Raw genomic sequence first — 21759 nt, forward strand, 5'->3', positions numbered from 1 at the left:
CAGCCTGCAGCTCACCCACGTCAGCCTGCAGCTCACCCACGACAGCCTGCAGCTCACCCACGACAGCCTGCCGCTCACCCACAACACCCTGCAGCTCATCCTCACCTCACGCTCTGCAGAGCCTGCCTCTCCCACACAACAAACACAGAACCCTCAGCTCATCCTCCTGCAGTCCCCACCCCTGAGGGGACAGAGCCTCAGCCTGGTCTCTTGGAAGCCCCTTCCTTCAGGAGGAAGCAGCCAGTAAACCTTGACCTGACCTGACGGGTGAAACGAGTGGCCTGGGCCTCCAGTGCTGTGGAAACATTAGTCCTCTCTTTCTCTCCTGGCACAATTAGCCTATCAGATCTGTTCTCTTACACATCAGTTGTTGTACCCACTAGACACTGGGGCAGCCATGTGGTAGACAGATACAGGCAGCCTTGGGGCCCACATTGCCTCACTGAGTCCCAAAAAGGGTCTGGCCAGCTTTTGAGGCCCACCCAGGCTCTACGCACTCTTAGTCTTAGATAGCTCTCTGCCCGACACGTTCTTTTGATTCTGGTCTGGAGACGAGCTCCGAACCAAACTGGGCCAGCTACTATCTCACTCAGTCAAGCGTCAAATCTCCCCGTGCTGTGGAGGGCCCTCACCAACCGTGTAGGGGTCTCTTCAATTCCAGGTGCCTGAATAGCACGTATCCCATTCTCCATCTCCCGTGAGCCTCTCCGCCCAGATCCACTGCCATTAACAGACATAGCACATGCCTGGTCTACCAGTCAAGGCCACCATCCAATGCCAACATCCAATCTTCCAGCTATGCCCTCGGTATCTTCTCTTACCCTTCTGAACTATTAAAGTACACACTGCCAGGTTAAGAGACACAAATATCCTAGACAACATCACAACCTACACAGAAACCCTATCTTCCCTCTGACCCCAAGCCCAGGGAATGGCATCTTGCGGTGGCAAGAGTATTGTGTAGTCAGAATGGTCTAATGGGCACTACCTTCTTGCTAAGGTGGTCTCAGTCATAAATCACCCTAAACAAAACACCCCACAGAATGGTATTTCTACACCAGGAGGGCAGCTACACGGAGAGAGAAAAATGCAGAGGGTGCTGTCCCATCTCAGATGATATTCACCCATTACCCTTCTTGCTATTGTAACGGAGACAGTTGAAGGAAGGGAAGGATCCTTTTGGCTTATGATCCGAGGGTCCAGTCCACCATGGCGGGAGAGGCATGGCAGCAGGAGCCTGGGGCCAACTGGCCACATCGCATCCACACTCAGGAAGCAGAGAGAGATGCACGCTGGTGCTCAGCTCACTCCTTTTGATTCTGCCCAGAGAATGGTGTCTTGCACGGCTACAGTGGGACTTCCTACCTCAACCAACCCAATCTAGAAACTTCCTTGTAAAAGATGCCCAGGTATATGTCTCCTAGGTGACTCTAGACTCTGTGAAGCTGATGACCAATATGAGCCATTACATCTCAGCATCACCACCCGAGGTCCATGGAACAGGAGGTGGAGGAGAGCCGGTGAGAGCCTGGGCTCTGTCCTTGCCCCACTATCAAGATGCTATCAGACTCAGTGAAGCTCATATATCTCCTGGACAGTGTTGTCACCTGCATCGTGAATCAATAAAGCCTATGCTGCCTCTACACTCTCTTGAAAGAAAATAAAAATAATAAACAGGACAAAATACCTCTTTGTTAAAATTGTTACATACAATCCATCAGACACAACAAGTCTATGGGTTTCCTACATCAGAATCTTCCAGGACACTTGGTAAAAATGCAGAGTCCTGGCTCTGTTCCAGCTTCCTGGAGACAGACCATCAGGGTGGGAGAGCTTCAGAAAGCTGGAGTTTTAAAAGCATGTCATTTCTGTTTCTAACATACACCCAAGCCTCGGAATACAAAATCTCTCAAAGAGCACTTAATCCCATTGTTGCCAAGAGGTGATTTTCTCAATGTAAGCAGTTTCCTTGAAACTGAGAAGCGTTGGGACAGCTGGAACAATGCTTTGGAACCCTTGAACCGAAGCTAAATCTAGTCGCCTTCTCTGGAGTGACACCTTCGGGTGATTGTGTGAATCAGCCGGTGTCGCAGCTATCATCCAATTACTCTGAGCCCTGCCATCCGCGCAACAGCTAAACACCAGGGTCATCCGAGTGTCGGCTAATTAAAGTCTTCAGAAGCGTGCAGCCAGAACGCCGCCGCGATTCCAGAAGCAGACATCAAACCGAAAAAAGGAGAAAGATAAAGAACAAAAAGGAAAAATAGAAACTTTGGTTCAGAAATGTATGTGGCTTTTCCTTCGAAATGACCCTAGGGGCTGGGAAGATGGGTCAATGGGCAAAGCGCTTGCCACACAAGCGTGGCCTGGCTTGAACCTCAAGCAACCCTCACGTAAAAGCCTGGTTCAGCAACACTTACTTGCAGTTCCAGCAGTAGGAAGGTGGAGGCGGGAAGAGCCTTGTGACTTCAGAGTCTTACTGAACTGGTTCAGCGAGAAACCCTGCCTCAAAAACTAAGGTAGACTGTGATGAAGAAAGGTACCCAAAGTCAACCTTCAGGGCTCCACACACAGGCACACAGACACATCCATGAACCATCACTGCCCTCAACACACACACACACACACACACATCCATGCTCCATTACTGCCCCCAACACACACACACACACACACACACACACACAATGGCCTTACAGTCAGATTGGCCCTATCTGAAAGGCCAGAGGGGTCAAAGGGTAGAAAGAAAAGAAAAAAAATGGTGAGGCCAAGATCTCTTACAACGAATCTGGAGCAATGATTCGAATTAAATTCATCATGACTTTTGTTTCAGGCTCAATAAAGTAATAGAAGAGGCAATAAAACGTTTCTGGGAATTGGTGGATGGACTGCCCGGGGCTGTGATCCTCGCCAAAGGCAGAATGCATGATTTCACAGTTTCCTTTAAAGGTAATGGATGTTGGAAGCCAAAGTGCCAGCCGTGCGCTGACTGTTTTAGGACACTTGAACACATAAAATGTGTGGCAAAAAAACGACACAAGGGACCCGGGGGGAAGGGGAAGCTGCCTATTATTAGGCAGCTCTAATATCACATAAGAAACGGTACACAGTGTTAACCCAAGGTAAACTATAGTGATTAATGGTGCAGGGATCACCATGGCAACCACACAAAATATAACACAAAGAAGTGTGTGTGTGTGTGTGTGTGTGTGTGTGTGTGTGTGTGTGTGTGTTGAATACATACATGGCGCGGGGGGGGGGATACATGCACCTATGCGCATGCGCAGAGGCTAGAGGATGACATCAGGAATTGCTCTACCATGCTTTGCCTTATTCCCTAGGACAGGGTTTCTCACCGTACCTGGAGCCAGCAAGCCCCAGGGATCCTCCTGTCTCCATCACCCTCAGCAACAAGATGAGATGTGTGTGTCAACCACATCTATTTTTGGTTTTGTTTTTTTAACAAGGGTGCTGAGGATTTGAAATCAGGTCCTCATGCTGTGTGAGAAGGGCTCTTACTCACCCAGCCATCTCCTCAACCCCAGGTTATACAGCCTTCTATCCAGTAGAAGAAACAGAACGGAACACTAGATTAACCCAGAAGACAGCAGGATAAGAGCCCCAGAAGAGCAATAGCAAGAACAAAATTCCAAAGGGGATGAAGAACAGAGAACAGTGAGGTGGGGGACATGAATCTAAGCATTGCAATCATCGTGTGAAGGAGAAATCAGCTAAACGCCCCATTAGGAGACTGAGCTCGGGTGAGACACAAAGCAAGCCCAGGGCAAGGGAGACGGCTCAGAAGAGTGCTTGTGATGCAGCCATGATAACTGAGCTTCACAGGCAGCCACCACATAAGGGAGCCAGGCAAGGGAGTGCACACCAGTGACCACACTGGGGAGCCAGAAACAGGAAGATCTCTGGGGTTCACTGGCCAGACAGCCTAGCCAAACTCATGAACTTCAGGTTCAGTGAGAGACATCCCCCCAAAAAAGTGGGAAATATTGTGGAAGATACTCTAGGCTGACTCCTGGCCTCTACACACTCATGTACATACACACACACACACACACACACACACGCAAACATGTATGGCCAAACACCAATATAAAAAAGGCAAGACCTAATTCTGTTGCTTATTAAATTTAAAACACAATGCTAAACATATCAGAATGGGAAATTACAAGCCATAAGTGCACTACCAGAAGGAAACTGGACCAGCTGTTACTTTCAGAACAAACAGAGCTTAATACAAGAGCAGCATCAACTCTATTCCACTGAAAGATAGCACAGTTCTCTTCCTGCTAGCCAGAGAGAGCTGCCCATTTCCTGAGAGCTGTCCATTTGGAGTTCTGCTTGGAAAATTTCACAAAGCGCTCTTATGTCCTAAAGAAGGAAGAAAGGAGGTCTTCACATTTTTTATACTAGGTGTTTACAAACAAAATCTCCATGTCATATCTACCCACCAAAGAAGACTGCTATGTTGAAACACAGCAGTGTGCAATGCTACGAGCAGCCTCTAGAGGGGGCGAGTAGGTTATATGAAGTCATATAGGAGGGGTTCTCATGAAAAGATTAGTGTATTAATGAGAAAAGACCCACTGGAGGCTCACCATCTCTCTGCCTCGCCTCGTGTACAGACACAATGGGAAGGTAGCCATCTGCAAACTGGGAGGATATGGCCCTTACCTGTAATCAAATCAGCCAGGACATTGATATCGTGTGCTATTCAAGCTCCCCAGACTGGTGTCTCATTTCAGCAGAGCAAGCTGAAGGACAGCTGGGACACACTTAGGTGGCATCTGCCTTGCCTGTGCTCAGGATCGTGTTGTGAAAGGAGAAGTGGGACACACTTAGGTGGCATCTGCCTTGCCTGTGCTCAGGATCGTGTTGTGAAAGGAGAAGTAAGGTCCTCAAAGAACCTGGCACGGCACTATTCTTATCCAGAAGACCATGAAAACCCACACTGTCTCGGAGCTCGGGACAGCATGCTGCTCTTAGATCTGCCTCAGGCTGTACAACCAAACCACTACTGTGCACATCATTCCTGGAGCTGAAACTAGTCAAGTCCAGGCTGCTCCTTGGGACTTCTGGGTCCCAGGGCTGAATAACAGTTTCTGCCGTAGGCTGCTTCTGTCAGCCTGTCCTGAGACACTCTTCTGCATTTTGTAACCACTGCCATCCTGTGCGGCAGTAGGTCCTTAGTCCATGGGTCTGACAGGATGGGTGCCACCCTGAAGACCCAGGTGTGTGTACACTCGCCCATCAGTGTGCACGTGAAAGCATACATGTGTGTGTATGTGTGTGCCATATGTAACTGTGAATGTGTGTGTGAATGCATTCACACATATGTCCATGACCACTCATGGGAACACATGCCTGATCTCCAGTTTTCTGAAGACCAGCAGAAAGCAAGCTGCTAATTCAAATGCTGTGGCCAAGGGATCTGGAGTGGGTGGCCACCCAGGTGAGCCCTTGCTTCATGGAGGCAGATCTTTGGCTTTAAGGATGCTTATCTCAACCACAGGCTGCAGGGCTTGCTTCTTTGCGGCTTCCCTACTGGCAATTCTACCGCTCCTTTGTATTGTGTTTTGCATTTTATGTTTACATTCAGGTTAACATTTAGAGAAACCTAGAATCCTCTCCACCATGCCAGCCTGGAAGAGACCCTGTTCTTGGCATGGGTTTGGATATGCAGGAGGGCCAGCTCTCAGAGTGAGCAGCAACTCTGGCTTTTTGGCTAAAGCTGGCCTGGTCCAGAGGATACTGGTCCAGGGAGCACTGTCCAATCCTAAAAGGAGAAAGCGTGTGAGGATGGCTACAATCAAGGAAGGATGTGGCTGAAGAGATGTGGGGCGGGGATGGGGCACCAGTTTGACTCTGTTTCTGGTCCTTCTTTGACCACACCAAGTAAGGGTCATGTGCACAGCAAGAAAGACACACACACACACACACACACACACACACACACACACACACACGTTTAGCCCCCAGCCCTTCAGCAGGAAGAAACAAGAACCCACTGGCCTGTGCAGCCGTTGCTAACCGCTGTCATTATCTTATTATGTTTAATGATTTTAAGGTCTGCATAATAAATTCACAACTCCCCACCTCAGCACATCAAGGCAAAGGCAGCTCTCCTACTTTTCACCTGTGTATTTGGAAAAGGGAATTTCCAAAGCACAACGGCTGTGATCCGATTCATGGGTTGTCTCCAAGACATGGGGTTTAAAAAGAAAAATCCCATCTCTTCCACCTAAGCCTAGAGCATCCCCAAGGCTACATGAGAGAGAGAATGACATCCCAGTGGCTTTAACTGCCCCCTCTTTCCCTACAAACTGGCCAAACCTCCTCTCTGTCCCTAAACTTGACTGTCCATTTTTTCCCTGACACTGGCTCTTTCCCCTCCAACTCCCTGGGACTCTGACTCCTTGGCCCAATCAATCTGAGATCTGATGAACAGCAAGACACAGCAAGGGAGGTGTGTTCCATGAAGCATCTGCCACCTGACGAGAGAGAGCTGCAGCCTGCGGGCAAGCCAAACCCTGTCCCAGTTCCCCTGAAGAGTAAGAGGGTATGCCATTAACTTAAGTGCGTTCTCGGTGTCTCTGCACCCACCCCACAAGTCGTCTCTGCCACCCCAACCACCCACAGGTTCAAGGTAACTCCATGGTGGTGCCTGAAATGCTGCCTGACTCAAGTAGTGGCAATAGAACAAACCAGTCACGACTTTATAGCCTGACATATGAAAAGATGGGAGAATGAGCACAGGTTCTAACAGATTCCATGTTCACATTTTAGAAGCCCTACCTAAAGAACCACTCAGTGCTTGAGGAGTCTCCCTCAGCAAGTTCGTGTGTGTGTGTGTGTGTGTGTGTGTGTGTGTGTGTGTGTGTGTGTGTGTGTTTCTGTGTATGCTTACACCTGTCCCACTCCGGCTCCTTTGGGAATAAACTTCATTGTCCAGGCATATTTTCATACCCTGGTCGAAAGCTAAAAGAGCAGGTAGTCCTGAAACCTCCTAGTCCTCTGCCTGCAAAGCCTCAGTCAGTTTTTGTGACATCTCAATGAGCCAGGACAACAGGAACAGCTAAAGCACAAGCGTTACAGACACATAAGCCATCTATCCTGCCCGCTCCAGAAAGCACGGGGCATAGACGGAAGAAAGGGAGGTCATGGCAGGTCTTCCAACATCCACACGGGCACTCACACATGGCCACAGAATGGCTAAGTTGTTTGGCTTTTTGGGTTGTGTGCTGTTGCTGTTTTGTGGTACTGGGGAGTGAACCCATAAGGACATCCCCAGCCTAAATCACTGTTTTTTATATGAGTCAGTAAGGCCTCGGCATTAGGAAGTTGTTTCATGCCAGCAGAACCCAAAGCTGTATGTGATCACACTTCTCAGAGCCACAGGAGGCTGTAGGTATCCCCAAGAGCTGTACAAGTTGCCTCTACCACGGCTATGCCATTTCTAACTGTGAAAAAGTACCAGGCATGCCAACTCCCTAAAGCTTCACCTAGAGGAAAGACCTGGGGTTTCAGGGGCCAAGAGCACCTCAGTCTCTGAGGCTCTGTGAACAGGAAGCCTTTCCTAAAGTCCTCCGCCCCCTCCCCCACCAGGACCCCCACTGTCATACATGCTGATTCTCCACTCAGGAGTGGAGTGTTAATTGGAGTCACAGATTCCTCAGCACAGCAGGCCCCTCGGGGAACCCCACACAGCCACCAGGAAGTGCTTAGGGACATGATGCGCAGAGTGGGCTCTGGTTAAGAACGTACTGTGCCTGCCCGGTGGCCTATGACAGCATCCACAGGATGAGCTTCCTCCACCCAGTCATCTCTCTAGCTTAACCCTACGAGTATCAAGAGAAACTGTGAAGGGCTGGGGAGATGGCTCCGTCAGTAAAGTTCTTGCCGTGCCTGGATCCCTGGAGTATGCTGGCTGGCAGCCTGGCTAAATTAGTGAGCCCAGATCCTAGTTAGAGACCCTGTCTCACAAAACAATGGGAGCCCCCCAAAAAAGCCAAAAAACAAGGTGAAGGTGGACAGTGGCTAAGAAACAACACTCAGAGTTGATCTCTGATATCCACACACTCACACATGTGTGTGTGTGCACACACATAAATAATACATCTAATTAACTGATTAAATAAATACACAGAAACTTCAGAGATGCTCTCTTGGGATGAATCAAGCCCCTCCAAATTTTGTATGCTAAAATCCTAACCCAGCACCTCACAATGTGACTGTCTAGAGATGGGATTTTAAAAGAGATGACTGGTAACTTGATAAGAGGGAGCCATTATGGGGTTGGGGAGAAATCTCTTGCTAAGGTAACTCCCAGGGATCTACAAGGATGACCCCAGTTAAGACTTCTAGCAATAGTGGAGAGGTGGCCTGAACTGGCCTTCCCCTGTAATCAGATTGACGACTACCTTAATTGTCATCATAGAACCTTCATCCAGTAACTGATGGAAGCAGAAGCAGAGATCCACAGCCATGCACTGGGCCGAGCTCCCAGAGTCCAGTCAAAGAGTGGGAGGAAGCAAAGGGGTCAAGATCATGATGGGGAAACCCACAAACAGTTGACCCAAGCTAGTGGGAGCTCACTGACTTTGGACTGATAGCTGGGGAACCTGCATAGGACCTAACTACGCCCTCTGAACATGGGTGACAGTTCTGTGGCTTGGGCAGTCTGTGGGGCCACTAGCAGTGGGACCAGGATTTATTCCCAGTACATAAATTGTCATTTTGGAGTCCATTGTCTATGATGGGATACCTTGCTCAGACTAGATATAGGGGGGAGGGGCTTGACCCTGCCCCAGCTTGATATTTAAGACTTTGTTGACTCCCCATGTGAGACCTTACCCTTTCTGAGGAGTGGTGGATGGAGGGTTGGGTAGGGTGAAAATGAGAGGGGAGGGAGAAGAGGAGGAAGAGGGTACTGTGGTTGGTATATAAAATGAAAAAAAAATCTTTTAAAAGAAATTTGAAAAAAATATAGCTAAATTATTGCAGTACCAAAAGAGCCATGGACCAAATGGAGTGGCATCCTTATAGAGGAAATCTGGACACATAGAGACACCAGGAAGGATCACCTACACCGAAGAGGACCGCATGAGGACTCGGAGAGAACATGGCAATCCAACAGCCCAACAGCAAAGGCATGGGGACACTGGGCATTTGGACCTCCAGCCTCCAAGGAAGGAAAAAATAAATAAATCCTCGCTGTTTCAGTCACCTGGCCTAGAGAAGTTCGTTACCAAAACAAGCTGATACAAACATGTAGACAGGTAACCAAGAGGTCCCCTTGCAAAGCTGCATCCTTCCCTGACCGGGGACCATAAAAGTTCACCCAACATTCCAGACTTTTCTAGTGGCACAACCATGTCCCTATCAGGAAGGAACCAGCCACGGCTGCAGAGGCTGCCATTGGCCCAGCTAAATGTCAACGATACACCAGCCCAAAGTGCACCTCACAGGGGGAGGCAGGAGCCCATATCTCAACCCTCAAGGAAACGTTAGGAAGAGTGAGCTGGCACAGCTGAGGGTGAGGACCATGTCTCACTTCCCTGTAGCTCCAATCGGGCTCCCCATGGTACCAGCTTTACCCCATACCCTTGTGAGCCGCACATACAAAGGCACGCTTTCTCTCTCGTTCTTTGCAAATTAGAATAAGGCATGCTAGTGGTGGGGAAAAAAAATCTACGAAAGAGAAAGGTACTAGCAAACAACCCTCTGGTTGTCAAAGCTTGCCCTTGTGACATGTCACTTCGGACATTAGTCACGTGTGGTTCCTGGAAGGAACTCCTGCCCACCAAAAACTGCAGCACGAGAGTGATGGGCCTGTTCCTCTCAGCTGAGCTCTCACTAACACCCTGTTCTTGACCATCACAGTGAGAAGCTACAGACCGTGACTGGGGACTCCCTTAAACCCAGGAGGAGGCTGATCTCCCGCACTCCCACCCCGAGCCTGCTCAGGAGAGACTTGCCGCGGCAACTGCTGCTTCTTCTTCCCACTGCAGCCTCGCACTTAGTCTCCCTAAGATGTCAGACACCCAAAGAGAGGAGGGAGGGAAGGAGAGAGCTGTGTCTTCTCAGGGTAAGTGGGCCAAGACAGAAGCAAGCTGAAAAGAGCAGGCAGCACCAACACAGGCACCGTTACCATTTGTTTTTCCAGAAACCCGAAAACAAGATTCCATTCCTAGGCACATACACGCATGCATGGGAAAGTCAAGGGCTTGCTGGGCTTCTCCTCCTCCCCTCTGCTCCTCCAGAGCCATCTCCTGCCCACTCTGACTCCTCGGTAAGATTCCATGAATAAAAAACTGAAGCGGCTTCAGCTGAATGTACACCCCCTCCCCCCCCCCCTGCCCCCCCCCTGCCACCGCTGCCGCGCGCGCAACTCATCCCCCCCACCTCAAAAGTGGTTGGCTCCCAAATTCCAGGAGCAGTCAGCTTTCAGGGAATCGAGTCTTGCTGCCCTGGGAAGGTTCATTCCCTGCCTGCACTCAATCGATATCGTAGAACCACAGGGACTCCGTATCAAAACCCATTAATTCACACTCCACATGGCACCTGCGGAAGGGCCAAGCTGCAGCCCTTTTCAAGTCCGGGAAGCAAATTACCAGTGCCACAGAGGGAAACCTTTAGCTGGCCTCACAGTGCAGGGCAGTGGGCTGTCTCTGGGCATGACTCCGTGGACATCTGTATTCAGGAGCGGGGGCAATTAGAAACAAAGCTTGCCTATTTATGAGACCTTCTGAGACGTGTTCGCTCCCCTTCTCACATTAACCGTGGCAATTAATTTTTTCTCCAGGGCCCCAGAACAGATGTTTACTGAGTCTTCTGCCAACGGGCGAGGTCTGATTCCTGACGGTTGGGTGTCTCTTATCTCAACCCTTCCCCAACCCCACCCATAACATTGAGCCTGCTCTCCACAGCCATTTCTGATTTTCTTTATTATCTATCCAGAGCTCAACCCAGGGAGCAACTGTGTCCTTATCTAAAGCATATATGAAAACAAATGGGAACCGAAGGTTGATGACAACAACAACAGAGCCCGTAGCCAAGTGCAAACTGGCCAGCAACTGTTTACACTGCCCAGAGAACGCCCCTCTGCTCAGGCAGCTGCTCAAACACACCTGGTACTAAGCCTGGTGTCCACCAGTCCCATCTCTCCGAGGTCCCAGGAATGAAGACCAATCATGACAGGAAGGGCTCTTAATGAGAGACTGGCTTAGGAGCCTGGGTAGCCCGTGAGAGAGAAGAATGAGAGGCAGGCACAGGCTGTACGGAGCCACGGAGCCACGTCAATCCCCTGCCTGGGAGTTCAGGCCACTGTATTCACAACCTTCCACTAAGAAGTTCACACATAGCTAGATGGGCTTCAGAGCAGAATAAACAGCTCCCCGTGACAGCCTCTAAAAGCCACCAGTAGTCACATCCGACAGCAAGGACGCCAAACATCCAGGGGGCAAAAACAGGCACCGTCATTGAAGCTTCCCGTGATGAGAAAAGAGCTGACAGATGGTGTTTCCTTGGGATATTATCACAGTCGTCCACGCCGCCATCACATCCAACTGGTTCAGGCAATGTGCTTAAATGTGTCTCCTCCGCAAGTGACAGAAGCCTCATGATGGCCCCGGGGCCCAGCGGTCTAGGTCCCATGAGGTCACTCTTTCCTTTCTCTAGTTGGTAATTTAAGGCGAGACAGGAGAAGGCTCAGGCATGGCTGCTCAGGCCTGAAATCCTAGCACCTGGGAGCTGAGTGGGAGATTGGGAGTTCAAGGCTACCCTGGGCTACGTCGAGAGAACCTGTCGAGAGAGAGAGAGAAAGAAAGAGAGAGAGAGAGAGAGAGAGAGAGAGAGAGAGAGAGAGAGAGAGAGAGAGAGAGAGAAAGGGAGGAAAAGATGAAAGGAGAGAAAGAAGGTAGGCAGAGAAAGGGGGTGGAGAATGACTAGAGGGAGAGGGAGGGGTGGAGAGGGAGGTACGCACACAAGAGGTCTCACCAACATCCTGGAGCATATATCCCCTAACTCCAACCACTCCACAATCTAACAGAAGAAACAATCTCAGTTTCTTCCTCTCCCTCTTCCCTTTCTGTGTGATCAGGGAACCCGGGCACCAACTTGGAAGTACTTCTGCCCACCTCTAAGACCTGTTGGGTATGAATGTGGTAAGTGAACCACATGCATCCCACCCTGTGACTGGCATCAGCCTCCCCCACTGCCAATAGCATTCACCGTGGTGACAAGAGTTTAGCCAAAGGCTTCTTCCAGCTGCCATCATCACACAAGCCTGGAGTTGGCTCTCTGCTTGGCCAAGTAGTTCACGCCAGAAAGTGATGCCCAGACCAAGCCCAGATCACCTCCTGATTTCCACAGTGAAGTCAATAGCTCTAATTCTCCCCAACACCGATGCTTTTGTTGTTTGTTCCTCCCACATGGTAGGGAGGAAATCAGGAGCTAAAAGGCATGTGGTCCATAAACATCAGAAGTGAACCTCAACCTCCCAGACTCCCCCTCTTCCAGCCACTTCCTGTTCACCTATGCAGATGTGATGAACTAGTAAATGTCTGTCACTGTCCTTAGGTGTGCTGTCACCTCCCTGATGAGTTCATCAGTTCCTGAGGCCCAAACCAGGACCATAAGGCCCTCCCTTCCCCCAGTTCAGTTGCTCATGTATACATACATATAACACATCACATCAGGTACAACTTACATATCTGACATTCACAATCTGAACTTAGCAAGATGTGGCTGGGCTGTGATGGATGGTCATGTTAATGAGCAAGCACATTCTTTAAGGAAGGAATCACCACTCACTTCCACTACTGTCTTGTCTGTGAAGAATCTACCATGCTACCTGAGGTATGAATGGATCCAGCAAGACAAAACAGAAATGGATGTACTGCCCAGAACCGATGGCTCCTGATGTGACAGCTCAGGGGATCATGATACTCACCAAGTGCGGCATCAGGAGATCAGCCAGGTAGACGAAAGCAGCCCCCAGAGTGAAGCCAACAGCCACAGGGAAGAAGGCAAAGGCACCGAAGCCCCCTGAGGACGTGGCCATCTCAACCGCTGGTGCTAGCAGGGACCAATAGGAAGCCGCTAACATGACCTGCAGAAACCACAGGGAGCAAGTCATTGACCAATTGCCTTAGTGAGGGCGTCTAACTGCTGCAACTGAACAACACGACCAAAATGCAAGCTGGGGAGGAAATGGTGGCTTATACTGTAGTCCATCACTGAAGGAAGTCAGGACAGAAACTCAAACAGGGCAGGAACCTGGAGACAGGATATAATGCAGAGGCCAAGGAGGAGTGCTGCTTACTGGCTTGCTCAGCCTGCTTTCTTATAGAACCCAGGACCACCAGTCCAGAGATGGCACTGCCCATATGGACTGGACCTTCCCCCACTGATCACTAATTGAGAAAATGCCTTATAGCTGGATCTCATGGAGGTATTTCCTCAACTGAGGTTCATTCCTTTCTGATGACTCTAGCTTGTGTCAAGCTGACATGCAAATTCAGCCAGTACACCAACCCATAAAGGCTTTTTGGGGTAGGGGATCCTATAAGGTGGAGACCCTATAGAGGGACTCTCATTAACCAACCCATAAGGCCTCTGAGGAAAACCAACCTATAATGCCTTCTGAGGAGTGGAGAACCAAACTATAAAGTCTTGGGGTGGGGGCAACCCATAAGGCCTTGGGAGTAGGAGGAACCAATGCATAAGGCCTTCCAGGAGGACCTCACTATTATCTATGTCATAATAATATGGTGGTAGCTACTATCTCAACCAAAAGACTACCCCCCAAAATTCCAAAAGTTCCTCCCAGAATTCATGTTTTATGAACCTAACTTAACAAAGGTGAAGCCACTGTAGGTGGCCCATGCTCTTGTAAATAACCCCTCACTCACGTTCCTGCAAGCATGGACCCATTGGGTCGACAACAGCAAAGGCATGAAAATGGAGGCAGGCTAGCTGAGGAGAGGAAAGGGATCAGCGGGAATGGGAAGGGCCATAGAGGACAAGGGGAATGAAAATGATTAAAATATGTAGCATATTTTATGAGACGGTCATCATGAGACCCATTGGTATGTATAATATAATTAATGCATGCTAATAAGGATAAATAAAAATAAAGAGACCCAGTTTGGTGCAGGACAGTGCTGATCTGAATGGATGGACTCCAGTTTGCTAGCCTCTGGCATAGGAGTTCTTCTCCAAGAGTGATTTACTCCATGGGACAGATGACAATGTCAAGCAAGAGTCACTGAGGGTGGGACAGAAGGGCTGTGTCTCATGATAAACATCCTACAATATGCATGACAGCCCCTGACAACCAAGAGACATCTGGCCCCAAATGTGAGTCCTAAGGCTGCTGAGAAGTGCTGTTCTAATTTAAAGCTCCCAATACAAACTGCTCCAAACTACATAGGCTCCCGTGCATGAGATCACGGCTGGTTATTAGAGAGATCTTCTTTGTGTTGAACTGACATGTGTCTCCTCTTCATGTTTGCCTCTTCATCTCTTTTCCTGCTCTCTGGCACATCAAAAACGGTGAGCCTGCCCCTTGTGCCATGCGACAGCATTTGAAATGTCTGAAGATGCCAGTATGTCAATGTCAGACAGGTCTCTTCGGTGTCCTCGTCTCTAAAAATGAAGAGGGAAGCTAATATCTATTGATCAGCAGCCATTTCCAGCCGCCAACGTTGACATCTGAGATCCTGTCTTCATATCACAGCCCCAGGAGGAGAATGTTTTCCGTTGTTATTTGTGGAACAAGAAACTGAATCTCAGGCTGGGGATATGGGCTCAGTCAGAACACTGTTTCCTAGGTAAGCATCAGGACCTAAGTATAATCCTCCAGAGTCTGTGCTGAAAACGCTGAGTGTGGCAGCCCATGCTTGCAGTCCCAGCTCTGGGAATGTGGAGACCGTGGATCCCTGGGAGTTGATGACCAGCCAGTGTAGACGGATTAGCCAGCTCCAGGTTTCCTATCTCAATAAGCATAGTGGGTGTTCTTAACCAGCCAGTGTAGACGAATTAGCCAGCTCCAGGTTTCCTATCTCAATAAGCATAGTGGGTGTTCTTAACCAGCCAGTGTAGACAAATTAGCCAGCTCCAGGTTCCATGAGAGTCCCTATCTCAATAAACATAGCGATGCCCTTGAGTAACAACAACAGAGTTGATCTCCGGCCTCCACAAGAGTGCACACGCATGCAGATGTCCTCCCACTTTCACAGCTAACCTTGGTTGTCAATTTGACACACCTGGAAGAGGGGACCTCCACTGAGGAACAGCCACCCTCAGAACGGCCTATGGGTATATGTCCGCGTGGCATTTTCTCGGTTGATGTAAGAGGGCCCAGTCCACTGTGGGCAGTGCCATGCCTGGGCAGGTAGTTCTGGGCTGTATAAGAACGTAAGCCTTGGAACAAGCCAGTAAGCAGTGTTCCCCCATTGTCGGATTTTCTGCTCCCAGGTTCCTGCCTTGAGTTCCTGCCCTGATCTCCCTCTGTGATGGGCTGTGACCTAAGATAAGAAAGAGCTGTAAGATTAAAATAAACCCTTTTCATCTCCAAGTTGCTTTTGGTCAGTGTTTTCTCACACCAACAGAAAAGCAAACCGGGCCACTCCCACACACAAAAACATACACATTAAATATGAAAAGAAACTGAATCTTAAATACTAAGGCAATTTGCTCCTTTTCACCCAGGCAGTAAGTGCCGGTTGCAGGGCACAAATGAAGCTGTACCACAATCAATTCAATGACTAGAAGGAAAAAATGAGGCTGGTCTCAGAGGTCAAAATGAAGCTCAATTTGACAACCCGTTCTCCAGAGTTGACCAAATTAACTAATCGCCTGTGACTTTTTAATCTTACACATGCTGTGACATCTTCATGGTGAGAGTACACCCACCGCCTGTCGTAACAGTCACAGACAACATATAAAATGCCGAATGGATTTCTAAAATTTACTTAATTATGCCGCGTCACCCATCTCCGAAATAACACAGTGACAGAACCAGGCATTAGGGCAGCGGGAAGAAAGAACGGGCAATGCAGGAAGCCGTGGTGTCCCTTCTCCCAGTGACTGCTCGCACCAAGTCTCTTGCCCTGGAAATGATTTTCCAGCAAAGGTCTTAAAGGCACCCATGGAAAACTGCCTCAGCCTCTGAAGCGCCCAGGAAGGATGAAAGGTGCCATCTTAACTGGATGGAAGCAAAGACTGAACAGTTCTATGCCTTGAGTCCGGGCTGTCGTAAAAGACAACAGAAGGATTTAAGGACTCCCCACCCAGACTTCACTCCACTGGCTTTAGATTCCCACAGCCCGTGTAAGCTCACCACCTGCACAGGGACAGACTTGGAAACTTTCTCATTCTCTTCTGTGAACTTGACCCAATCAGTAACGTGTCCCCAACACAGCCCTCCTGCTTCAACAATTTCAAAACCCTAAGACCCATGGAACCCACTCATCAGACCTTCTAAGACTGCTCTACATACAGGGAGGAGATGAAGCAACTCTGCCAGGATCACCTTAACTATTTCCCCAGCCTCCTGGTTCCTTCCAGTCTCAATACCTACTCCAACATCTCCTGTTGCAATGTCCATCTTCTGCATCTCTGGGTACCAAACCTGTTTCCTGCCTGTGATAGCTAATCTTGGTTGTCAGTTTGACTGGGTCTGGAATCAACTAAAAGACAAGCTCCTTAGCACTGCCATGGGAGATTTCCTGGCTTATATTAACAGAAGAGGAAAAACCTATCCTAGATGTCGGTGGCACCTCCCAATAGCAGCAAAGATAAAAAGAGATAGCGGAGAAGCCTTTGCTTTATGCCCACTTGCCTTCACTCTGCTGCTGAATTCATCTGTCCTGTTGCTGAAGCATTCCTTCACCAACATCAGAACCAACTTCCCCAGGCTTCCAGTTCAGACTGAATAGCAGAAGCTCTCCAGGAACCCCCGAGGCCTTCAGCACCGGACTGGGGCTGCTGAGATATTCAGCCACCTAGACCGAAGAACCTCTGGACTCTCAGCCTATCTAGCCATTGTTGGACTAGCTAGACTGTATCAGGTCAGACAACCCAATAAATCCACTTTAATATATATTTATCTTATTGATTCTGTCCTCTAGAACCTCTAGAGGATCACCACAACTAATACATGTCCCTATACATGAGAAACATGCCAAGCTCCCACAAATATGCTGTTCAATATGGAGCAGAGAGGCATGCCCCTGCTAAGGTGTGGACTGGTCTGAATGAAAATGGCTCCTACAGACTCAGGGAGTAACATTATTGGAGCTGTCACCCTATTGAAGTAAGTGTGGCCTTGTTGGGGGAAGTATGTCACACAGAGTGGGCTTTGAGGTTTCAGATGCTCAAGCCAAGACCAGTGTCTTTCTCTTCCTGGTGACTACTGATCCAGATGTAGAACTCTCAGCTACCTCTCCAGCACCATGTCTGCCCGCATACTGCCATGTTTTTCACCATGATGACAATGGACTAAACCTCTGAACTGTAAACCAGCCCCAATTAACGTTTTCCTTTCTAAGGGTGGCTGTGGTTGTGGCATCTCTTCACGATAGAGCACTGACTAAGATAGAAGGTGATGATGAACTCTGGGATGCTTGGATGGAGGAACATCCAAGTCAACACAGGTAGACCTCCCCACGGAAATCACTGTTCTTCGCCCTTCTAGACAAATCTAGATCCACTGTGGAATTTCTTCATTTTTTTTATTTTATTTCCTTGCCAGCCTCCTGTTTTACACATGAACTGAGAATTGGCAAAAGAATAATTTATACAATGCACTGGGCTCCTGTCTAAACTGAGTGGGGCCAAAGATATTTCAAGGGCATATGTGCTCATGGTCAAACCTGTAACTTTCTTATTTTCTGGGTCAGAAGAAATTCTGCCACACTTAGAGATGACATCAGAGCAGGGCCGGTATCGTGCCAAGGATCTTCACAAGGGTGTGTAAAGAAGGCCCTTGGAGAGGAGAGACGGCACCAAACCAGAGTCTTGACTTTATTTATATGAAATACACAAATATAGACATTCACACAGACAGAGAACATCACTATCTGGTAGTGGAGGATGGGAAAATTGTTCACTGTGGATGCTCTGAACGCCACTGAATGGTCTTACCACAATTTACTTAAAAAGTTAGGGTTGACCTAAGCAACTGTGAGGACCCTATCTTGCACTACTGCCCCCTCCCCCTCCCCAGAGGTGTGCTGAACTCTCTGGCTCTTGTTGTAACTCTGTGTCTCCATCTGTGGCAACGTCAGGGCTTACCTAAGCTGGCCTTTCTCCCAGGCATCTCTGACCCTTGACTGGCAGTCCGTGTTAGTGACAACATAACGCAGAATTTGGACTCAGAGGCTCGGATCAGGCACTTACTAGTGAGGTGGCCCCAGCACACAACCTGAGTCCTCTGTTGCTCAGTTTGGCCAATTGGAAGTGATGCTACCAACCAGGGCTAATGGGAGAATGTAGCAACGGGGCCACCATGCCAACCCCGGAGCTGGCAGGAGGCAGGGGCTATTCTGGATCCTTCTACTTCCCAACTCTCTGCTCACTAAGCATGTTCCTCCTTCCCCTGACTGGGCCCAGTTCCCCTCTGACCGGGGTCCTTATCCATCTCGCTGGATTTGCTCTCTCCCCAAGCTCCCAGGATTGTGCACATGGTAGGCTCTGGCTCTGCTCACAGCATCTCTGTGTGCTGCCGCCACTCAGCAGAAGAGCCTTGGATGGGGACGTGTTTAATATTTGTCACCTAAACAAGTCCTCTGTTATCCCTGCTAATAAAGGGGAGCAGCGGGGGTGGAGAAGCCAGAACGAATGATCAGGAAGTGATTCAACCCGCCTTTTGAGTCTGTTGCCTGCATTTTAAAGTGGTTTTTTTAACCTTCCAAATTAAGAAGCGCACAGGCTCACACTCAGATGCCTTCACTCCTCTGACGAACACTGGCTGAGTAATTGTTTAAAATCAGGGAGTCTTTCAGGGGTGGGAAACCAGCAAAGACGCTGCAAAGCTTCGTGGGTAACACACCAAGTGGACCTACTGACAGACTCGCAGATTCCCTTTGTATGAAGAGGGGCTGCAGGAGACTACCTAGTCTGAACACTTCACTTACCAGACAGGGTGAGCAAGACTGAACTAGATGAAGTGGATTTCCCAAGGCCCCAGGGTTGAATGATGTCACACAAGATTGACTGCCCCAGCCCCCAAGCAAGTCAGTACTGTCCTCTAACCCTGCCAAGATGCAGCAGAGTCTTTATGAAATTCTGGAAACTTCTGGGTAAAGACCAGGTGTAAGTTGCCACTTCCCTCATCAGGCATAGAATCCTGGGATACCTGAGGGGATGAAATTAGAATCACCAAAATGAAAGACATAAGGTGTTGGCAGGGACGTAGCAAAAACTTACACACCATTGGTAGGGGTGTACACCAGCATAACTGTCAGAGAAAACAACGTGGAGGTTCCTTAAAACATTAAAACTAGAACCATGCTACCGGGGAGGTTTCTGAAGGAAATAAAATGAGACCATAAAAGAGCTAGATACACTTCTGCTCATACCGGAACTACAGGCCACTAATAAACAATGGAATGGGCCTGTTGAGAACGTGCATCCGGAAGAGGAATGGGGCGTCATAAATTTATGACTCTAATAGTCCCTGAGTGCCCCAGATGTAGATGGCAAACAGGCAATTAAGGAGTGTACAGTGTAATCCCTGCCCAGAAGAGCACCTTGACCTAGGGATTGCAACACTAGACATGTACACACTTGACTCCCCACCTTCCTCCAGAGTGACCTATGACCCCAGAGAAGGCCCCATGTGATGATATATACCCCCAGATGGGACCCTAAGACACAAGAAGGACATGAAGAAGGGAACAGGTGACACCCACACCTGCAGTCTTGCTTACTGTCACATTCCAGTGTGCTGTACTTTGAGAAATGTTCCCTCGGGATCCTCAGTCCACAGTTGGTGGTGCTGTGTGGAAAGGTCGTGGAACCTTTAACACATGGAGGCTTGGAGCAGGATAGATGGTTCATCCCTAAGACAACCCACAACCACTGTTCTTCCAAAGAACCAGGGTTTGATTCCCCCCAGCCCCGACATTATAGCTCACATGGTGTATAAGTGCAGTCCCAGGATATCTAACACCCTCTTCTGGCCTCCTCAGGCACTGCACACACATGGTGCATAGACACACACACAGGCAAAACATCCAATTACACAAAATAAAATACAAGGAGAAAACATCTAAAAATGAAGCCTTGTGTGGTGGTTTGAAAGAAAACGGCCTTCTGGTCAAGATGTAGCCAGCACCATCATGCTCCCCATCATGACGATAATGATCTGAACCTCTGAACTGTAAGCGAGTCACCCCAATTAAATGTTTCCTTCATAAGAGTTGCCATGGTCATGGTGTCTCTTCACAGTGATAAAAACCCAAACCAAGACACCTTGCTAGAGGAAGTACATCACAGGGTTGGGGTGGCAGCTCTGGGGTTTTAGAACTTGGACACATTTCATGTTCTCACGTTAAGTCATTCTCTCTCTCTCTCTCTCTCTCTCTCTCTCTCTCTCTCTCTCTCTCTCTCTCCTCCCCGCTCTGCCTCCTCCTGATGGCCAGGTCTTCCCTGCCGTGATGAACTGTGTCCCGTCTGGAACTGTAGGCCAAAAGAAGCCGTTTTCTCATCTAAGTGTCTCTTGGTCAGGGGATTCCCCCACAGCAACAGAAGAGGAAGGGGAACTCAGTGGTGGTGTCTCAAGCCTTCCTTCCACAGACTTGACTTCTGGGAGATGCTCACATCCTAAAGATACACGGAAACTCTCTGCACCATTTTAGGAACTTCTCTGAAAATGGAAAACACCTCCATGGTGACCAGTTTATCAGAGATTAATAGGTTGCAGAAGGAGGGAGGGGACTGAGGGAGGTCACTCCAGCAAGGTGCATAAACCTGAAGACAAGAGCACCCAGGGTTTGTTCTGTGATGTCAGCAGGGCACAGGCCTGGGGCTTCAGCATGTGGTAGCCAGAGCGACAATGGACTTCACCTCCTTGAACGCCAGGGCTTCCCGTCTAAAGCTCAGAGTAATTCAGTATCACCCAAGGATACACTGCTGAAAATGACCAGTGAGGATCTGGAACCATGGCCTGACTCCAAACTCACAGTCCCCACCCAGAAGCCGCATGCGCTATTTCTTGGGTGTTTGATATTACTCAAGCTTTCTGTTATTGTTGCTGCTGGTTTCAGCAGATAAATAGATTTTATTAATAACAACTGTGACATTTCAAAACACATAGAGAGATTATTCATTAAGTAAATTGGGAGTATTGGGACAGCTAGTCTGATTTTTGCTTTTGAGTAAAAATCAAAACTGAACTGTCATTGATTTTACTCAAGCAAATTAAACAAATACAAAAATGTTTGAGGGTGTGTGTGTGTGTGTGTGTGTGTGTGTGTGTGTGTGTGTCCAGTACTATGGGGGAGCAGAGACTTAAGGACACTGGAATTTGCTGGCTGGCCCTAGCCTAGCTCTAGCATTATTGAGAGATCCAGTCACAAGGTACTGGGGTGGAAAGTCATAGATCAGGATATCCAGTGCCTTCCTCAGGCCTCTGCATACAGACACAGGCATGCATCACACACACACACACACACACACACACACATCTGCACACATCTACACACGCATGCACATGCAAACATACACACACACACA

General features: G+C 48.8%; 1 protein-coding gene across 1 annotated transcript in view; it reads right to left on the reverse strand.

Moving 5' to 3' along the window:
* The window catches only part of Slc39a11 (solute carrier family 39 member 11), a 217783-nt gene that overhangs the window by 161593 nt on the left and 34431 nt on the right, over nucleotides 1-21759 (reverse strand). The window contains exon 4 of the mRNA XM_026780081.1: nucleotides 12968-13126. Within this exon, the coding sequence (XP_026635882.1) occupies nucleotides 12968-13126 (159 nt within the window). The remainder of the gene's footprint in view (nucleotides 1-12967; nucleotides 13127-21759) is intronic.

Source organism: Microtus ochrogaster, chromosome 7 (genome assembly GCF_000317375.1).
Source record: "Microtus ochrogaster isolate Prairie Vole_2 chromosome 7, MicOch1.0, whole genome shotgun sequence".
NCBI classification, from domain to species: domain Eukaryota; kingdom Metazoa; phylum Chordata; class Mammalia; order Rodentia; family Cricetidae; genus Microtus; species Microtus ochrogaster.